Source organism: Apteryx mantelli, chromosome 1, assembly GCF_036417845.1.
Source record: "Apteryx mantelli isolate bAptMan1 chromosome 1, bAptMan1.hap1, whole genome shotgun sequence".
NCBI classification, from domain to species: domain Eukaryota; kingdom Metazoa; phylum Chordata; class Aves; order Apterygiformes; family Apterygidae; genus Apteryx; species Apteryx mantelli.
Window position 1 is genome coordinate 132,986,815 of NC_089978.1, and position 20,498 is coordinate 133,007,312.

General features: G+C 42.7%; 2 protein-coding genes across 2 annotated transcripts in view; one reads left to right on the forward strand and one right to left on the reverse strand.

Annotated features, from left to right (window-relative positions):
- Positions 1-7,753, forward strand: part of STXBP5L (syntaxin binding protein 5L) — a 220,723-nt gene extending 212,970 nt beyond the window's left edge. The window contains exons 27-29 of the mRNA XM_067302244.1: positions 880-991; positions 1,383-1,603; positions 2,633-7,753. Of these exons, the coding sequence (XP_067158345.1) occupies positions 880-991; positions 1,383-1,603; positions 2,633-2,674 (375 nt within the window). The 3' untranslated portion in view covers positions 2,675-7,753. The remainder of the gene's footprint in view (positions 1-879; positions 992-1,382; positions 1,604-2,632) is intronic.
- Positions 7,754-11,208: 3,455 nt separating this feature from the next.
- POLQ (DNA polymerase theta) overlaps positions 11,209-20,498 on the reverse strand; it is a 64,548-nt gene continuing 55,258 nt past the window's right edge. The window contains exon 30 of the mRNA XM_067302255.1: positions 11,209-12,079. Coding sequence (XP_067158356.1) covers positions 11,966-12,079 — 114 coding nt within the window. The 3' untranslated portion in view covers positions 11,209-11,965. The remainder of the gene's footprint in view (positions 12,080-20,498) is intronic.

Consider the following 20,498-nt stretch of genomic DNA (forward strand, 5'->3'; position numbering starts at 1 on the left):
AGTACGTGTGAGTCATGGCTCTATCCTAGGCACTTGGCTTCCTGGGAGCCTCATGCTCTGTGCAGCACAACAGCTGCATCTGCCTGCCAAGGCTTGGCTGAGCAAACACAGAGCTGAGCACCAGGGCAGCAACTGTCTTCATAGTACAGCCTCATTGGGTTCAAACACTAATGGGGCTCCATGCTTTTTTATCAGTTTTCTGGAGTGCTCACTTTCCCAATACCCTAGCAGCTAAAGCTAAGCCTGAGATTTGTTTGGCTCAAATGTGGTTTGACTGTTCCAAAAACTGTGGCATCATGACAGAGCCTTCAGACAGGCTTATTTAGTATTACTGATGGCATTGCCAAAATGCACAAGAGCAGTGCATAGGGAGAGAGGTTTTGGTTTTATTAAAGACAAAACAGGGGAAAAAAAAAAACAAAATGCAATGAACTGTTAGCAAGCACTGAACTCAGGTATGCTACAAAGAGAAAAGAGAGTGAATGCCTTGCTTGCCTGGATAATCACTACAGCAAAACACATAATTCACAACAAATTATTTATTCAATTACAGTGTCGCCTCTGCTGTTCCTAAGCTAAAACGTGATCTTACCACTGACATTTTCACTCTGTGTGTTGCTTATAAAATGTTTGCTCTGTAATAACAAACATGAGACTAGGCAGTGACAAATCAAGTTCCTGTAAAAGCATAAGTGAATCTGGTTAGCCCACATATTCACAAATGTTAAGTACTTGATACTGCACTTCATACAACAGAGATGTAACTAGTTGACTAGATCCAATGTGTGTGGTTCTTTCATCTAATCCAAATGAAGAAAACCCCTATAACCATGTTCACCTCACTGATTTTTCACATGGACTTGTATCTGACTCTGCTAGGACATGCTTGGGGATTTGTTTACTCCTGTGGAAACACCAGAAGCCCAAAACAGAGGCTTTCTCAAAGGACTTTTTGGAGGAAGTGGACAAGCTTTTGACAGAGAGGAGCTTTGTAAGTGCTTCTTCTTTTGCAGAAATTAACACATAGGATCCCCTTGCCCTTGTCACCTAGGACTGGAGAAGTATACAAGATTCATATCATTGATGAAAAAATAAAGCTGACAGCATGAAGAAAGGGGAGGTTCCTTAGTTGCCTCATATGTGATTCCTTCTCCTCAGCAGAATCCTTTGAGCAGCTGAGTAGGGGCCCATGACTACCCTGTTGCTGTGCAAGTGCCAAGGCACCTAGCATCCTCCCTTGCTGGAGAGCCAAGTCCTCCACATGTGCCAGCTGCACATCAAACAGCATCAACACCACAAGGCTGGTGCTCAAGGGACAGAAGCACTGACAGAGCCAGGGCAGACAGCTTATTCCCTTCTCTTTGTCTGCTTCTCCTCTGCAGTTGGTGAGGCCACAGCCGGAAAAGCCTCTCGCAGTCTTGCCCAGCACATCCCTGGATCAGGGGGAATTGAAGGTGTGCGAGGAGCTGCAGGAGGAGTTATTGGGGACTTGACTCGTGCACGTATTGCCCTTGATGAGAGAGGACAGAAACTGGGAGAACTGGATGAAAGGACTGCAAGCATGATGGCCAGCGCAGAGGCATTTTCCAAACATGCACACGAGGTAGGGGCCCAGGCACCACACCCCCAGAACTAGGAACGTGCTTACCTTCAGGAAATTCAAGCACTGTCCTCCCCACTCACTCAGTCATCTTGTTTTAGGTGTACTTGCTTTCACTTATACAACACTTTTCCCGCCCCTACCCCACACAATGGGAATGCCCAGCATAAACACCTGCCCCTCATGTTTTCACAGAGGAGCATCCACTGTTAGCCTCTGAATTTAGAATGCGGCATTTCTCATCTCTCATCCTTTGTCACTAACTCATCGTGATTTTTTTTTTTTAAGCCACTTGTTGCAGTAGACCTATGCAGTTGAGCATAAAACCCCTAGGTACAACACTGTGGGGTACAGTCACATAGAATAGGCTGGCTAGCACAGATAGCTTCTGTGCTCATAGATGGCAACAGAATGCTCTTCCATCTCATGGTGTTAAGGTTGGGAACCAACTAAAGTGATTTTCTCTAAAAATAAAACAACATTAAAGGATACTTCCCATACTGCATGTTTTTCAACTAGCAGTACAGCTGGTTTAACATGTATCTCATCTCTGGACAAGACCTTCGCCTTTCATTGGCTCTTGTAAGTGTGAAGCAAAAATACTCTATAGGAACTTGCCCTGAAATGCAGAAAGGGGCATTTGGGGCATATCTCCTGTGCTCCATAGAAGCTTTTTTCCATAGGAGTAAAAAGCAAGTCTCTGCTGACTCTTACTCTTCCATAAAAAGCACAGAGGTAAATTAGTTAAAGTTCCTCAGGAAAGATCTTTTAATGAACAGGAATAACAGGTAAGTCTTTTTCTTTTTTTGTAGAAATGTAACAATTATGAAATTAAAAGTGTCTCAGCAGAATCAAGACCTGGTGACAAAGTAAAGCATTGTGTTGATGTTTCTTTTTTACTATAAGGTTTGTGACAGTTAGTAAATTGACCCAAGTCATTTGTGATACTAGGGTAGTAGACTTGTACCAACCACTTTACCATACACAGGGCAGTTTTATATCCCTTTGTTTGTTTGTTTCCCATTTCTATAGGTGATGCTGAAATATAAGGACAAAAAATGGTACCAGTTTTAGACTTTTAAGGAAGCTACTTGTGGCTTTACTAAGAACACTGTTCAGGGAAGCGACATTCATTCCCAAATCTACAGTCACTGGTCAGAAACAACTATTTTTCTCCTAGAAGATGTTTTCCTGTTACTCAATTGGATTCATCACAGTCGGAGTCAAGGAGAAATTTTACAGACTGTGAGATGGAAGCCAGAATCATGTGCATCCTACTCCAACACCTGGCTTATGCAGCAGCCAATTTTCTTCCCAAATGGAACTCAACCAGCACTGTGGCATGTAGTTTTTCAGAAGCTGTAGGTATGAACCAAGTGGGGAGTGTGTCTGGTTAAAAATATTCTGTACAAACTAGAATGTTAATGCACTTATAAAACTTGCATGACTAATTGACAAAAAAAAGAAAAGAAAATAAAAGAAAAAGAAAGCATGTTGTGACCGAAGAAAAACAGGATTTATTTCTATTCTGAGCAAAAAAATACTTAAACAACAACAGTGTTTATTTTTAAAATGACACTATAAAAAGCCAATACATTTCAAGCATGTTTGCTACTGTTCTCAACAGAAAAATGAGTTGAGCTGCATTTTCTTATCTATTTATTTTCCTTGAAAAACCTAGCTTGAAATCAGTGCTGTTTGATTCCTAGCAGAAGAATAAATAACTTCAAAATCCTGTGCCCAAAATCACAGCTTTTTCAAGTAGCTAGACAGGTACTAACTGAAATGTCATTTAAACATGAGAGTAGACAGTTTATTTGCAATCCAGAGCACATGAAATGTCATCCTTATCTGTACTACCTTATCTGTAAAATGTGCTCTAGATTCATCTCAGTTGTCCTTGAAGGGGGCTATGGCATTTTTCATCCCAGTAGTTTCTGTATCACTTGGTTGCCTTATTTCTCAGTAGTAGGAATAGAAGACAAGCTTATGAAATCACTTTTGAATTTAGCAAAGGTGGAAAACAGTGCTATGAGGTAGAGAGTCCTGTCAGTTTCCACTCAAAATAGCTGCTCAGCAGCTTGCAGAACAGGGACTTTCCTTAAGCAGTAGGTTGAAATTATGCTAAGGAAACTGCAGAGTAACCCCCGTAAAGCTGGTGGACAGAGATCACAACAGCAAGACTAAAAGATGGGCCTGGGGAGGAGCATGAAAAAAAACTATCAGCGTATGGCGCTGAACTGGCACATACATAAAATAACACTACATGTGCGTGGCTATTAGATTTTCTGCTCACATTGCTAAAAGTAATTTGCTTCTGCTTCAAAGTGGCTTGTTTGGTTTCTACAGTTGAACTCTGCAGAAAACTCACCAACTTGCAGATACAGAAGAGAACAGTAAGTAGCACCTATTACCTATTTACATGAACAGACTCCTATTCCACTTGAGTATGATGCAGTTACAGCAGCCTACAAGATCTTGACTTTCACAGAGGCCAAGTGTGAAGTTAGAAAAAATTTCCACAATTAGTTTCAAAACAAGGCACCAAAGGCCTGTTTTCATGTACCTGGATCTAAGTTCAAATAAGAAAAGAAGAGTGAGGAAAAGGAGAAAAAGCAGCATTAAAAAAATTTCTGAAAAGAGAAACAGCCTCTGTCCCTTCAAGGAGTCTTGACTGACACTTTGATGCAGACAGACAGCTCCCCTCCTAACTAGATCTTAACTTCACTGGTGTTTGCATCATGCTAGTGTCAGATGAGCTCTCTCAAAGATGCCTTCCCCACACCTTTCATTTTCCTTTAATAAAATGGAGCCCAGGAAATTGTACAGTGCTGCAGGTTCCAGAAGTCTGGCTTCACCATCAGCCCAGCTGTGCAAGTTAAAGGGACGGAACAGATCTGAGGTGTTAAGTGGTAAATTCACATGGTAGCACAATAGGAATTCTGTGCTTTACAGAATTTTTACATTTCTTTGTGGACAAAATCAAAATTACAGCTCTGACAGCTCTAGCTCAACTGGAAACGTGACAAGACAAGTTTCTCTCTCTGTCATGGGAAAAACTGCACTATAACTGTAGAAACTAAAAAACTAAGATGGTAGAAACTTGTGGGGAAAAAGGTCAAAGTCTAAGCAATGCCTGGGTTTCTGCTCAGAATTAAGGAGTTGTAATTGCCCATGACCGAACAGGATGTCTGTGTGTGTTCCAGGAAACAGCAAACTCACCACTCTGATGCCAGTCTGAACCAGGTTGAAGAACTCCTTCCTGATCACAGAACTAGCCCCTTGCATATGATGAAGAATCACTGTAACAAGGCATCTAGAATGACAAATAAATGAGAACATTATAGCAATTCTATTTTCTGTGTAAATGTATATCCACTCTGCCTGTACTCTGGCCTGTACTCCTAAACCACTGAACTCTGGGCAACAAAATCATTTTGTGCACCCAATCCTTCAAACCCTCCAACCAACTTTATAGACCTTACTCTTCCTAGCTTCTCTGCTTCTATGGAGAAGCTAAGTAGTCTTCATTAAAAGCAAGGCAAGGCCATTCCACCAGTTTGTTCTGTAACCAGCCCTACACTTGCTTCTGCACTAACACACTGCAGATGAAAAGGATGTCTTCAAGTATGGAACTTGTACACCCAAGGCTACAGAGCCAGCTTCCACTACAAGTTAGCGTAACATGTCAGCTTCTAGGAAAGCAGCCCAGGTGAGTGCTAGCACCTTGTGATCAGGCCACAGTTGGTACACTTAAATGACAAGGTAGCTACTAGTTCTACATAAATTTTCAGTAGGTTGTACTTTGTGTAGGTTGCTAATATTGCAAAGGTCTTCAGTACCTTGATTTCAGTGGAAGTGTCTTCAGGCTGGAGCTACAGTGCACTCATTTATGACTCAAATGCAAAAACATAAGAGCAACTTTTAGTTACTAATCACTACAGCATGCCCAGAGAGAAAAGTGTCTTCAATAAGTCATTTACACCATGTCTGACTTGCTTTGGCAGCAGTCTCTAACTTAAAAGCAGGGGAAAAGCCTGCCAGTAGACTTTGATGTGCATTTTTATGCAACAGAAAAATGAGGATTTAGCATCCCTCTAACTTGCCATTTTTAATAATAGATTCTTTTAAGCAACTTTTTTCTAGTACTCCTCATGAGGTCACAGCTGTATCTTGCTTTCCACTCTCACGTATTTTACATATTTCCAGACAGTTACAAATTACTATTTCTGTTAGGTTCACCACTTGTGACTATAATTATCAATTTTCTTGTAGTCTGTAGAGATCTGAAAAGTTGTATATGTTTGTATATAGAACATTCTATATATAAAAATATATATATGTAATGTATATGTTGTATAAGTTTGTTAGTGCACACTGTTAAATGCTTTCTATCAAGATTTACCATGTATGTGGAAAAAAAAAAAAAACCCTTCACTTAAAACTTCAGTGAGGGAGGTAAAACTCTTGCCTGGTTGATTTCTTGTGAAATGAGGGGGAGTGTGGGATTTTTGAAAGGCCTGACCTAAACTTTATTAAAGACTATTAATGAAAGTAATGGAGATGCAGCATTCAGAGCAGCAAACACAGCATCTGACTTTACTTGCTCCAAGAAATTTAAGGACACTAGCTGTCACTGTGTATGTTGAAATCATGTGCTTTCACCTTTTCCACTAGGACAGCACCAGCTCAAGCAAAACCCTAAACTTAAAGTTATCATCAACATCTGAATCCTGTTACAGTAGACCGGATTGGCTATAAGTATTTCCTAAATTTAAAATGCTTCTTCTTCATTTGGATACCTTTCTCACTCACATATCCCAACCCCATCTGAAAACCAGATACACAGAACTTGCAAGAGCACACACATATCTCCAGGTTTGACCAGATTTATTTACCCCTGTGCATAGAGCTGTAGATACACAGAGTATCTGCTAAATTAGATTCTTTACATGTTTTCTTTAAATGACAGTAGGCAAGTCTTCAATGAAGTACAAGCTATTTTATTTAAAAAAATCCATTCCTAGAGTTATAAATTTAGCTTCAAATCTTGAATTAAAAGCCAAGCTAAAGGAAATACTGAGTATCAGGTTTTGTTTTGTAAAATCACCTGTTTTCTAAATGATTTTTTTTACAGTCCTATAATTCAACTATTTACATTTTGAATAGAAGTGAGCTGACTGCACTCCTAAATATCAATTAGACATTCCCTGTATTATCAGAATATAGCTTCTTACATAAATATTTAAAAGAAATACTCTATTTACTACACATATTGTATAAAGTTATCACATATAGAAATTCTCTAAAATAATCTACATATTCTTTTTACAGAAGCCATCTCACACCTAAATATGTATATTATAATGAAAATACACATACAAAAATTTTTTTTTAATATTCAGTTCAAGAAGTGAAAAAAATATTGCAGCTTAAATAAAAGCTGTATTCAGCCTCAGGACTCCTCCATTTATAAACCGTGTGTATTGTAACAGAAGCAAAAAGCCAGATTTCATTTAATTACAAGCCCCTTAAATACCCTGTCCCTCCTATATCATTTTCCATATTCTAAAGGTGAATTCAAGCACAGTATATTTCAGTCTTGAATGTTTTTTGCCTTGGTATGGTCTTAGTAAGTACACACTCTCTCTCATTAAGGAACTACATGTGGCCATTTGTAGTCAGCTCTTCACGTAGGTGTATATGCAATAGTCAGGTAAACAAATATTTTCATTCATGTGTTTTGTTTTGTGAGTAAATCAACAAATCAAACATTGTACTTTTTTAAATAGCAACCAATATTCAGATTCAGTGTCAAAAAGGCGTGGAGAGATTACATGTGGGTTTTGTTAACAAGTCATTGCCTATATTTCAGAATGAAGGCTAATCCAGGGTGAACTGCACGCTCCTGTGCTAACCATTTCCTTTTTCCACAGATATCCTAAATCAGCATCACAAAGGGAAAACTAAGGCACCTTTGACTGAAGCTGTTTTGAGTCCCCAATAAAAACAAAGAAAGAAATATATGGGAAAGAAAATAAAGAATTGATATTAGTTGGTGTAGATCTCTCTTTTTTTCAACCCTTATTCCTAGATTCTTTATAGTATTTCAAAAAGTGCCTGGTATGCGTAACAGCTTTGCATGGAATTTACACTACTAACTCACTCAGGAATTTGGAAAATCCAGCCACAGCTGTTACTGAGGTTAGGAGGACTATATGCCTCCCTCCAACAGTTCAAACAGGAACAAAACCTGAACCCCAGCTAATGTTCTTATGCTTTACTCTGTGGAGCTCATATTCCTAATATCAGTCTTCAGGAATATTAACCTTGTACCTGGACTTCTTATTTTACTGAGCATACCCTTCATGTCACCTCCACCTCTGTGTTAAAAGCAGTCATTTACAAGTTGAAACATACTGCTCTTATCTGACATGCAAATGCAGAAGTCCCAAATCACTGTCAATTCTTTCTGTACATCAAGTCATCGCACAAGCCTCAGACCGTCTCCTTCTTCTCTCAGAAGGGCAGAAACAAGCTTATTTAAGGGCAGTTACCAACAATACAATACAGTTGTTCTGCCAGTAGAGGCTCAAAAGTGTCAGTCAAAGCTACTGAGCTACTCGTTCACCCACCCGCTTTTCAGTCAGATTTATAGGAAAAAGTATCAGGAAAAAACTCTACAACTCTCTTGTGATGAAATGCAAGTAGCATGAGAGAAAAGCAAGAGGACTAAAACTGATGAGATCACTAGCATATTATTTTTTGTCACATGCCTCTCTCTCCCACCATTACCCAGCTAAAAGAAAGCGCACAGAGCACTTCTAGTAGGCACCAATATAAGGAAAGAAAGCTTCAACAAAAAAACAGACCAAGACAGAACAAGACTGTGGTCTACACATGAAGAAAAGGACCAAGCAGCTGTCTCAAACATCAATGGAAGGTGTTCATGCTACTAAGCCTGGGAAAATTCTGCCTGATAAAGAAAGGGGTTCAGAACATGCACTTTGGTTCCAGTTGTAGGTTGAATGGGAATTTGAATCATTTTGACCAGAAAGCTGATAGGAACTGAATGGAACAAGGCTACTCAACAACTTAAGGGCATTGGCTCTCTGTGTGAGAAGGTAGCTCATGCTGGTTCCCACGATGTGAAGATGTGTTCCTGGTGACCACAGTTTTTTGTTGTTATTGGGTCCTATCCCAGTTTATTTTGGCAGACAATGACCTACCTAGTGGTCCATCAGCCAGGCATGGGCAGAACAGAGCACACTGCAGAACTAGGCTGCAGTAGCAATTCTGTGTACGCTGAGCAATGGGGCTGCTGTAGTAGACGTAATTCCTACCCCTTTCTGCAGTGTTCATCCAGTGTAAAGTCGTCATCTTCCTGAGCTGCTGGACCATGTGGTATTGTATATGCTGCGCAGTGCCAGCTAACAGAAGGCAAAAGTGGACTGCAAAGAGAGACACAGACATCCTGAGGAACTGAGAGCAAACACAGATGCAGCGCATTCTGTCTGCGAGAATACCAAGAATAACCTGCACACTGGTTAACAGGTCCTGAGTTACAAGAAAACCCAGTTTCCAACTATACGTTGGCCTGGGCCCTTCACAGGAGAGGGGGAACAAAAAATAAATACGCCAGCAGCCAACCTATTTTTGGCTTGCCTCCCAACTTCAGAAAAAAACAGGTATCTTCAGCTCAATCCAAGCAGCGCCCCTGCTTACCTTACCTAAGCCCTCTTCTGCTTCCCCTGCTTAGTCTCATTAATAGTTAAAATCTAATCAGAATTAAGGAATGTAAATAGCAGCAGTCAGGCAACAGCTCAGAAACAATTCTAATACTACTCAAATGAAGCAGCCGCCTCACTCACAGAGCAGTGGCCACCTTTTAACTTCTCATTTGCTCTAAATTACTGCTTAATTATAATGGATTCATTGAGTTTGTTTATCAAATAAGTTTAGTTCTGTGTCAGTCATTTTTATTGATTAACATCCACCCCCATACACAGTTTGTTGAGAACAGGCCTGAGGATCTATCCTTCTGCAATTCTAAAACCAGAATACAGCAGGAAAACATTGCAATGTGCCAAAGAACAAGCAACTCAAATTACAGTAACTCTAGTGAGGCCTGAAATACGGCACAGGTGTGTCACTGCATGACATCCAGGAACAGGAAATCATTAGGCCATGTGAACTGATAATGAATCCAACATAGCATCTCTACAGGCAGAGCACACAAATGTTCAGACAACAGGGTGCCAAGGCTCAGATCTGTTAATAACAAAAGCTTTAATAAGCTTGAAACAACTGTTTATCAACTGAATGATGTGGACAAAGATATCATCTATCAGGGTGACAGATGTGGTGTAGAGAGGGCAGAAATGAAACACACGCACACAGAAAAAAGAGAGAGAGAGAAAAGAGAGAGAGGGAGAGAGAGAAATCACAATGCAAAGTGAAGAATGAAACAAAAGTACAAAAGAGGAAAGAAGGTCAAGTCAGTGCTGAGAAGGGCAGTCAAGGCATCATTACCTAGCGCTCTGACTCAATACCATGTGTCTATTTTGCTGCACAACAGGCAGCTGGTAGATCAAAGTCCAGGATATGGCCTTTTGTACACAGGCCCCATTAACACCTTTTAAAACTCACCATGTTCTTGCAACCTCAGCGCCAGGTACTTCTGATGTCAGGATAATGGCTACCCTGAAAGCACCACATCTGAAGTTAACAAGTTCAAGCATGCTATCAGGCTGTTCAAAGGCAAGCATGCATCATTTCAGCTCCTGTTGTAGAGGAAACTTCAAAAAGACACTTCTTAAAAAGGATCCAGCAGAAGTTGAGAAATGAGATGAGAGAATAATTAGGGACCTGAAAATTTCTCACAGGGGGCAAGAATGGAAAGACTGAGATTGCTTACTTTGTGCAAAAGCTGCAGAAGAGAGGACATGATAAAAAAATAGACATAAAGAATATTGATGAGAGGCACCTTACCTTCCTTTCTTGTAACATACAAGGGCCACATGATGAAAAGAATAAAATTCAGGGTCTGATACTGTGTTGAGTTAACAAAAATAGCTGAAGTTGTACAATTAATGCAATAATCTGGAAATTAAATTAAATCATGTGCTGTGAGGCTTAGCCAAACCTGAAGTTATCACTGAGGAGGGTAACACGAAATCCAGGCAGAATAATTCCCTGTGAGCTTCTTCTTTACCCCTTCTTCTGAAGCCCACTGACCTCAACGGGTCTCAGACTGCCTCAGTCCAATGAGCCTAGATTCCTAGAAAAACTCTCTACCTGCTCACTGGGACAGAGTCAAAGGCACGGAGGCAAAGAACAAGGTGAAATCCGAGCAATTTTTAGCAAGGCTACTAACAGGCATTGTATGAGGCTTTCCTATGAGACTGGTCTCTGAAGGGATAGGAGGAAAAAAAAAAAAAAAGAAGTCATGTCACCCACCGTTCAGGGAAACATCATTAATGCAACAGACCTCAAACACATCAGCAAGCTGTCACTCATGCTCATCAGTCCCAGAAGTTTTTCTTAGGAACTTACAATTTGGAGTTAATTTGGAGTTAAGTTTTTAATAGATCAGTTGGAGTTCAGGATTTCATTCTTTAAAATCAATGTTTCTGCTGATGGTTTTGTGTTAACTATAAAGAGTCCAAACACTGTCCCTCTCAAGACCAGTTTGCAAGGCAGCAATAGGAGGAAGAATTACACCAGTCAGTCAACAAAACACTTTCAAGGCCAACCAAGCACAGTTCCACTTGCTGTGAACACAGCACAGCTAGTCATCAAGAAATACAGCCACCTGTAAAGCAATTTCTGCACTTTGATATCTGCAGAATTCACTACAGAATGATCCCAGCAGAGGCCTATAAAATCCAACATTACATGCAAACACAATGACAGTTTATTTTTGTCCTATATACAGTTATACCCAACCACTTCCAAACAATCTTTGCACTTTCTTTTAATAAAATATTCCAGCTCATTTCATGTGTAGAAAATTCATTAGGCTTTGGAGTGTGGGTTTTTTTTTTGTTTTTTTTTTAATTACAAGAATAAGCATATTTTAACAGGAATTAATTTAAATATTATGCTTTAGCAATTAATTATTTCAGAGTTCTGCAAACATGCTTCATTACACAGTCTGACCTTTGGCAGGTTTGGCTTGGCGAATTCATACCAGCTTCCACGACACACTTCAGAAGGCAGTTTGTAATGCTGTCTGTAAAAAGAGGACGCAAGAGGATGGCACTGCGCCCAGGTCTGTCACTGCCTGTGAGTACACTGGCACTTGCCATGTCCTGTCCATGGTGTGTTTAGCCTCACCACAGGCAAGAAAGCCACATTTCACATCTAAAGCTCCAGGTCCTGCAGGTCTCCCCAGCTAGGTCCAATTTTCACTTTAACGTTCAGCTTTACCAAGAGTTTGACTGCGTTTTCCATCTCGTGCTTGACAATCCGAGCTACCTACAAGGAAATGCACAACATTAGGTCCTGCAGTGCTCTGTGCAAGGACCAATACACACAATCTCAATGCTCTGTTTTTCTGTCAATATCTGGGCTGCCCAGACACCTGGAGCTCTTTGCTGCATTTGTGTTTGCACTGATTTACTGCAGATGGGAATGTAACCAAACATTTTAATCCTGATTAGGATTTATGAATGGAGAAACTGTTTGGAGTAAGCAACATTTTATGCATTACAGAGCTGTGACTGGCGCCACGTTGGTGAAGACTACTTAGAAAACAGACAAGTGTACATTTCCACTAAACGCTTGAGTCCTGCAGAGCCCCCCCCATTCACACAGCTGCCTAACTGAGTATTCCATGGAGACTGTTCTGAAAACTTAAATGTCCTCAAAGCAAGGCAAAAAAATTCATAAAACAAAGAAATCAGAGGCAAAAAAATGTGCTCCTCCTCACTGTATCAGTGAGAGACACTCTGAAACACAAACTACAAACTGCTGGGAAAGCAGGGCATATTTAATGCAGGTGTTAGATACCACCCTGGTTTACTCTCACAATTTTGTTGAGACAGCTCCAGTAACTGCTTCCCCCAAAAGGTATTTTTAAGAAAACATTCATTTAACTACACAGTCAGGGGTCCATATGATATTTTTGCCTGTAACTTTTTGGATCATAGAGAGATTGTATTTCTTCCTGCCTGTCAACACCTGCCTTGGATAAAAGGACCCTCTTTCCTCCCCCAAGACCCACATAGTCCAGCCTGTCCTGGTTTGCTTACATGAATGAATCTTTCTGTCCACACTCATCCTGTGAGCCTTTCCACAGCAGAGTAAAAAAGGAAACCTTTGAAATGACTGAGGCCCTTCATCTCAGCTAGAGGGTCAAAATGGGAACTATTCAAGCTTTCTAACTCCCCAGTGCCTTCCCGCAATTCCTTCACAGGTACCCACAGTAGAAATTTCTCCATAATTTTTACTGGGAAAATGGAGGATGGGGGTTGAGGAGATCAAAGGAGAAGAGTTTACAGCCATGCGAAGAACGAGATGTGCCTTCCAAAATATTATGCCTTTATACACCACATTTCAAAATGATCTTGATAACCTAGAAAAATGCTTTGAAACAGGATGTAATTCAGTACAGACAAGTACAAAGTAGGATAGAAAGCAGGATAGAAAACCAGGATAGAAATAATCTACTGTTCAAACACAGGATGAAGAATAACTGGCTAGGCAGGAAAAAAATGGCATTATCAGAGATTAAAAATTGAACAGAGTTAAAGCAAGGCATACTGTTGTGAAAAGAAAACAAACATGATTCTGGAATGTAGAAAAAGAAACTGCTGCTTGCGCGACACACAAATCAGTCTTCCACTCTATTCAACACTGCTACCGCCTTGACTGGAAGTTTTGGTCCTGATATCTTAAAAGAAATGTGAACCATTCAGAGAAGATTCTCTGAGAGCAGTCAGAGGTCCAGCACACACAGCCAGTGAGGAACATCAAATTAGGGCTGTTGCACCCACAGCAAGGGAAGTTTAGTCTGCTGGAAAAGGCTGCAGGGGAGACACAAAACCCTGCATGAAGTTCCTGGGGAAGCTGATGGGATGGCCACGCACCAAAGTCATGACCTGGGGTTTGGGCTCTCAACTTCCCGTACACTGAGCAAACAGCACCATTTCCAATGTTCTCAATACCCATCCAAAGCACACTTAGAGGTACACTGGACAGCTTAAAAGCATAAATGCACTTATGCTGAGAACAAGTAAGCAGTTAAAGAGCATCTAGCCCTTGATTCCTAAACTAGTCCATGGCTCTATGTTCCTACCTGACACTCCATTACCAGGGTTAGCTCAACCAGCTCAGTCAAGCCACCTTCTGCTGTCTTTGGCAATGTGAGAGACAACCTTGCTGTAAGCCAGCAACCTAAAAGGCAGCTAAGAACAGCATATCGATTCTGGTGAAATCTACTAACCATGCTAGGATCATCTAGAAGACTTCAAAATAGGGAGATTTCCTTGCAAAAAAGAAATATGCAGCTGAAGTAATGTGGGAACAAGAGAGAATTCAGGGAGAAAGATAAGGGGGCACACGGGAAAAACAGTACGTGGCAGCCAAAGCACATCACCCTTTTGCAACATGAGTAACGAACTAGCTGGTGAAGGCCAGACAGCTTGTTCCAGCTGCACGGCGGAGGAGGGAGCGATACGGAGGTATCATGGTCCTCCCCTGACCACAAAGGGTTGCATCCCAAAAAATAATTGCTGCTCACAGACTAACTGTTGACCTATAGTACCCCCAGCCTCATTATCCCTGCTTACCATATTAAAAATCACGCCCTTTGCTGCATAACGACATGTAAATAAGGGGGGCATACCCCCAACAACCGCGCAAATGGCAATCTGGCCAATGAAGTATGTCTGCCGCACTTCCACATCCCACCTTCAGCAACTATAAAACAGAGGATAGCTCACTAAAGTTTTTGGAAGGGAAGAAAATTGAACCGCTGACCTGTTCACTGGAGATTGCTGACGAGCGAGCCTCCTTCTCCCTCCCCCAAACAGGGACGCCTCTTTGGTAAGACTTGCGCCTCCGACAAACGTCGGACGTTACCCGGGAAAATATATTATTATTGAAAGCGCTTAATTGTTAGTTTGAGCTCATGGAAAGAAAATTTGTAGCAGCAAGTGCATTTATCAACGGCAATTCCGAACCTGTTGTATCTGTCGCTTTAATAAAATCTTATTCTTTTTTACTTTGCGAAACTGTCTCAGGGAAAGTCCTCAAACAGGGGGGCTCTGGCAGGCAAATGTAAATTACACAGATTCTTTTTACTTTGCGAAACTGACCCAGGGAAAGTCCTCAAACAGGGGGGCTCTGGCAGGCAAACGTAAATTATAAAGATAAGGAAGGGCCTTCCGTCCCTCCCTTTCACGCGACAGTAAATTGGCGTAGTCGGCAGGATTGCCATGGATAAACTGCTGCATAAATATAAGTGTGCACCATCCCAAGCAGGGAAAGAATGGGCCCATAAATTTTGGAAAGATGAAGATAAAGTGGTAGAGCGAATAGAGCAATGTAGAAGCCAGCAAAAGATCAGGAAAGGTAAAGGAAAAGGAATTGTTTGTGCGGTATTGGGGGCTTGCTTATCTTGCGCGCAGAAAGAATATAAAGAGTCCCCTCCTCCCGAAATAGTTGCAGACGCAGAATATGCTGCTTTAAAATCAGCTAACGAGGTGCTGGAAACCTCACTAGCCTTTGAAAAAGAGAATCGAGAAAAGTTGGGGACACAAGTAAATGGTCTCACAGTTGAAAACCAGAACTTAAAGACAGAAGTTAGGGAGATGAAAATGCTGCTAGCTGCAGCAGAAAGGCGAGAGAAGCAGCTGCAGGCAAAATTAGACTTACTCCTAAACCAAATGCCATCCACAGTCTCAGCTCAGCAAATTCGTAAACTAGTACGCTGCGCTGACCCTGAGACCTGGGATGGGGATATCTGGTATGACAATGAGGATAATGACGATTTTCTGGAAAGCTCCGATTGCTGTACTCCCACCCCAGAGCCTGTGCCAGTACGACCACTGATTAAAACTGAGGTTGCAGCTGAGGGAGAGGATAACATTCGTACTACTGTACGCTCAATCCCTTGGTCCCCGGCTGAATTGGCCAAGCTGCAAGAAAAGTACTCTAGACGGCCGGAAGAATCTGAGACTGAATATGTATGGCGAGTCTCCCTCACGGGGGGAGATCGTATCTTGCTGAGTGAAGGAGAGGCAGAGGGCTACTGGGGCCCCGGAGTATTCCTAACCACCCCTCTGGACGACCAGAATTATTCATTAACCGCCCGAGCTGTCTATTGGGCCGGTGGCATAGACCCGCAGGAGCGAGGGGACCCCCTTGTTATCAAGACTTCTGGCTTCTCAGACCTTGCTGCGTCTGTGCAGAAGGCAGCCTGCATACAAGCAATGTATGAGAGGGAGGCGTTAAGGAGATCCCCCATGCTGGCTCCAATCGATCCAGCAAGGTTAACCCCCCTTATCCGCGGTCTCCCTGATAGCCTGAAAACTTGTGTGGCCAATGCTCAGGATCGCATACAAACCGCTTGCACAATGAACGCTGGCGCAGCTGCTGCGCAGCCCCCGCGAGAGCAGGCTCATGTGACCACCTGGAATGAATTTGTGCAAGAAATAATAAGTTACGGACGCCGTATGGGCTGGATTGGAACTAAGCCCGGAGAACCGACTGAACCTCCATGGTGGGTCCGTCAGGTACAGGCTAGCAATTTGCAGCCTGAACCCCACCAAAAATTCGACAAGGAGCGTAATGACCTCTGGCGCAGAGCACTGGCACTGGGAGTACCGCGGCAGTTACTGCACAGCACCCCCACGGCTGACCTTCAGGCTCTGGTACAATCTCTGGGCCGAAGGATTGATGCGAGCGGGGGGGCCCTGCCCATAAGGCACGACCCGGCCCCTGGCAGATCCGAGCCCTCAGCCCCGCAACAGGACCTGATTGACTTACCAGATGCCACACCAAAAACCTCGCATCCCCAGGGAGGGCAGTGAGCCACCCTGCCCGGCGAGTGTTAGTTCCACAATGGCTCCTTGATGCTGTCTGCAGCCGCACAGGCAGGAATTGACGGGGTGGTACGCACACTCCCCCTACAATTCTCCCGCTTGTGGCCGGTGAGGACATTCCTACTCCCTCAAGAATCATAATATACCAATATGTTGATGACATACTGGTAGGCGGAAAAAAGATATCAAATTAGTACTAGATGTATAGTACCCACCTTCTAACATAAATTTCGCCGGTTGGACGACAACCGAGCATCTTTTCTTTATGTCTCCACAGGTATTCCACATGCCGGGAAATTGCACCTGGGATCAAGGACTCCCTTACACTGACTGGGAGTGCCCCCGAGGATTACTAATTGTTTGTTGCTGGGTAATTGTATCTCTAACGCTTATAATTGTCTGTAGGCCAAAATTGTAATCAAAGCCTAGCTTGCACTGTCGCTTGTAACCCACTGTCAACATGAACCTAATGTTATATATAGGCCGCGCCGAGAAAATATTCTTGAGTTTAACATGTATATGCTTAATAGGTATAATGATAATCACATGTGTAAACCGAGAGAATAATTGGCAGAACAGTACAAGAACTTGTCGCAATCAGTTCCCTCATGATTTGAATGGTAATCTGATTTTAGCCTTGATAAGGGGCTTTGCAGCAATGCTTAACGAGTCCAGCATCACTGCTTGCCTGCCCCTACCCAAATCAGTTGAGAATCCCCTGCCTATGGGAATAATTCCAACGGATATAGAAACCAGTCTATTACATCTCTGGAATCAAAGTGGACCCATACCATTTGTAAATCCGCATGCCCCACATCAGGCACCACTAACTGTAACACCTACTGGAGCTTTCGATTTCTCAACAATTTCCAAAACTGACTGCACCCTTAGTTGGAACTACACAGAGGAGCCTAATGGCTCAATGATCTGGAACCCAGGCGGATGGACTACACGCTGTAGTGCATTGCCTTGGGGTGCTTTAAATTCATGGTCTTGGGGACGTGCAGCCAACATCCTGCAATATACCCAGCCTGTAAACACGTCCTGGTGCATACAATGGGACGATGGAATGGGCCAGGGATGTCCAAAACAATGCCACGATGCTACACTGGCTGCAAATTGTCCTTATAGTTGCTCTTGGTCCGATCCTGATAGGGGCTTCATACCCTTTGATCATGGGTCCCCTTTTATTCCCACGTCAAATGGATCAACACTGTGGTCTTGCCGAACGGTGATAAATTGCTCCAACTGGGAACAATACAAATGGGTACAGTATTACTGGTCAGTTTACACGACCCTAAAAATGGGCTGCCTGTGCCGAAACCACAGCGTGCCCTATGCATACGTAGGATCAGAATTCGCACCCCACAACGACTGCCGCATCACCTCCGGCGATGCACCAGCAGGCCTAATTTGGGCCTGTAGTGATGGTCACATGTATACTACCTTATCTGCTAGACTGCCTAACCCCCAATGTACACTAGGCATCCCCACTTTGTGCCCTGTATGAAAGAGGACCCCAGTCCAGCCCCACTGGTTTGCTCGCACAAGAAGGGAGCTGGGAGGTAAGGTTGAGGGGTGGCAGGACCCAGGAGCAGCCGTCCGAATAGCATGGGGAATGGAAGGATTTTGGGGATTTGGGTCCGCTACAGTACGAACGCGGTTGTGGATAAGTAAATTAGCCTACCAGGTAGAACTTTTAGCCAACGCCACGCGAGACAGCTTGTCCTTGATCAACACACAATTGCAAGCTACGACTAAGATGGCTCTCCAGAATCGCATGGCACTGGACCTGATGTTACTGCACCAAAATGGACTGTGTGGCTACCTCAATCTCTCAAGCACGGACTGCTGTGTTTACATCCCAAACGTCACACAGGACCTCAACACCCAACTAGAAACCATACGACAGGTGGCCAAAGATACTCGCGAGCTCCGAGAGTCGATGAACAACAGCTGGCTGTCGAAACTGTTTGGCTGGTTTGGACTCAGTGTCACCGGATGGATCCAAAGCTTGTTACAGACTGGGGTTATCATTATCATTGTGGTAATATTACTATGCATTACTGTTAGCTGCCTAAAAACCTTCATAAGCCGTGCCCTAGAGTTGCGTCCACTCACCACTTCCTATACCCCATTAGTGGAGGTCAGTCCAGACACATACGCATCACCCCTCCAACAAGTTATTGATACACCTGTGACTGAGAGTGGGATGTGAAAGTGGCAGCAGCCACGGGGTGGATGATGTGGGAACAAGAGAGAATTCAGGGAGAAAGATAAGGGGGCACACGGGAAAAACAGTACGTGGCAGCCAAAGCACATCACCCTTTTGCAACATGAGTAACGAACTAGCTGGTGAAGGCCAGACAGCTTGTTCCAGCTGCACGGCGGAGGAGGGAGCGATACGGAGGTATCATGGTCCTCCCCTGACCACAAAGGGTTGCATCCCAAAAAATAATTGCTGCTCACAGACTAACTGTTGACCTATAGTACCCCCAGCCTCATTATCCCTGCTTACCATATTAAAAATCACGCCCTTTGCTGCATAACGACATGTAAATAAGGGGGGCATACCCCCAACAACCGCGCAAATGGCAATCTGGCCAATGAAGTATGTCTGCCGCACTTCCACATCCCACCTTCAGCAACTATAAAACAGAGGATAGCTCACTAAAGTTTTTGGAAGGGAAGAAAATTGAACCGCTGACCTGTTCACTGGAGATTGCTGACGAGCGAGCCTCCTTCTCCCTCCCCCAAACAGGGACGCCTCTTTGGTAAGACTTGCGCCTCCGACAAACGTCGGACGTTACCCGGGAAAATATATTATTATTGAAAGCGCTTAATTGTTAGTTTGAGCTCATGGAAAGAAAATTTGTAGCAGCAAGTGCATTTATCAACGGCAATTCCGAACCTGTTGTATCTGTCGCTTTAATAAAATCTTATTCTTTTTTACTTTGCGAAACTGTCTCAGGGAAAGTCCTCAAACAGGGGGGCTCTGGCAGGCAAATGTAAATTACACAGATTCTTTTTACTTTGCGAAACTGACCCAGGGAAAGTCCTCAAACAGGGGGGCTCTGGCAGGCAAACGTAAATTATAAAGATAAGGAAGGGCCTTCCGTCCCTCCCTTTCACGCGACAAGTAAAATGGAAGATGGTATGTTACATTTAAAGCCCTACTTAATACATTAGAAATGATTCAGCTGTTTTGATCCCTACTTTCACTTTGACGCTCTGCACAGGCTATGAAAGTCCTGATATCCAAAGCTTTTCACACCTCTGGCAGAAGACAAAACATATTACCCTGATTTGGTCTTCTAAAAGAGGCAAAGCTATCATACTGATCTTACTGATTGACTGCAAATGAAAAGATGAAGATCACCAGAACTGTTTCTTTCAAACCATCTGTAAGGAGCCCAGATGCTCTGTTGACTGGAACATAAATTCCTAGACATACTGAAAGATATTTTCAGTTTTCTTGTATGCAATTTAACAGCTGGAAATAAACTGAAGCCATCATCAAGCATATGACCAAACTGACTTGTCAGACTAAGAATTGCTGCTGCAGCCAAGAAATACTTGATTTACTGTGTAATAAAACTTTTGTGCCACTAAGATGGAAAAAATAATCTCTCCAATACAGAAAGCAAGAAGTGCCCACTTCTTTTTCACTAAAATGTATTGTAGCAAGAGAGATCTCAAGAGATCCTTTCCAAACTCTATCCTTCTACTATAGGATAATTCTGAGGCTGCATTAGAAAGGAGGGCAGGCAATATTTTCACAAAGATCTTTTCTGACCCTAAAAACAATTAATCAAAAGGATTGGAAGTGAATTTCTGTCTCAGTTAGA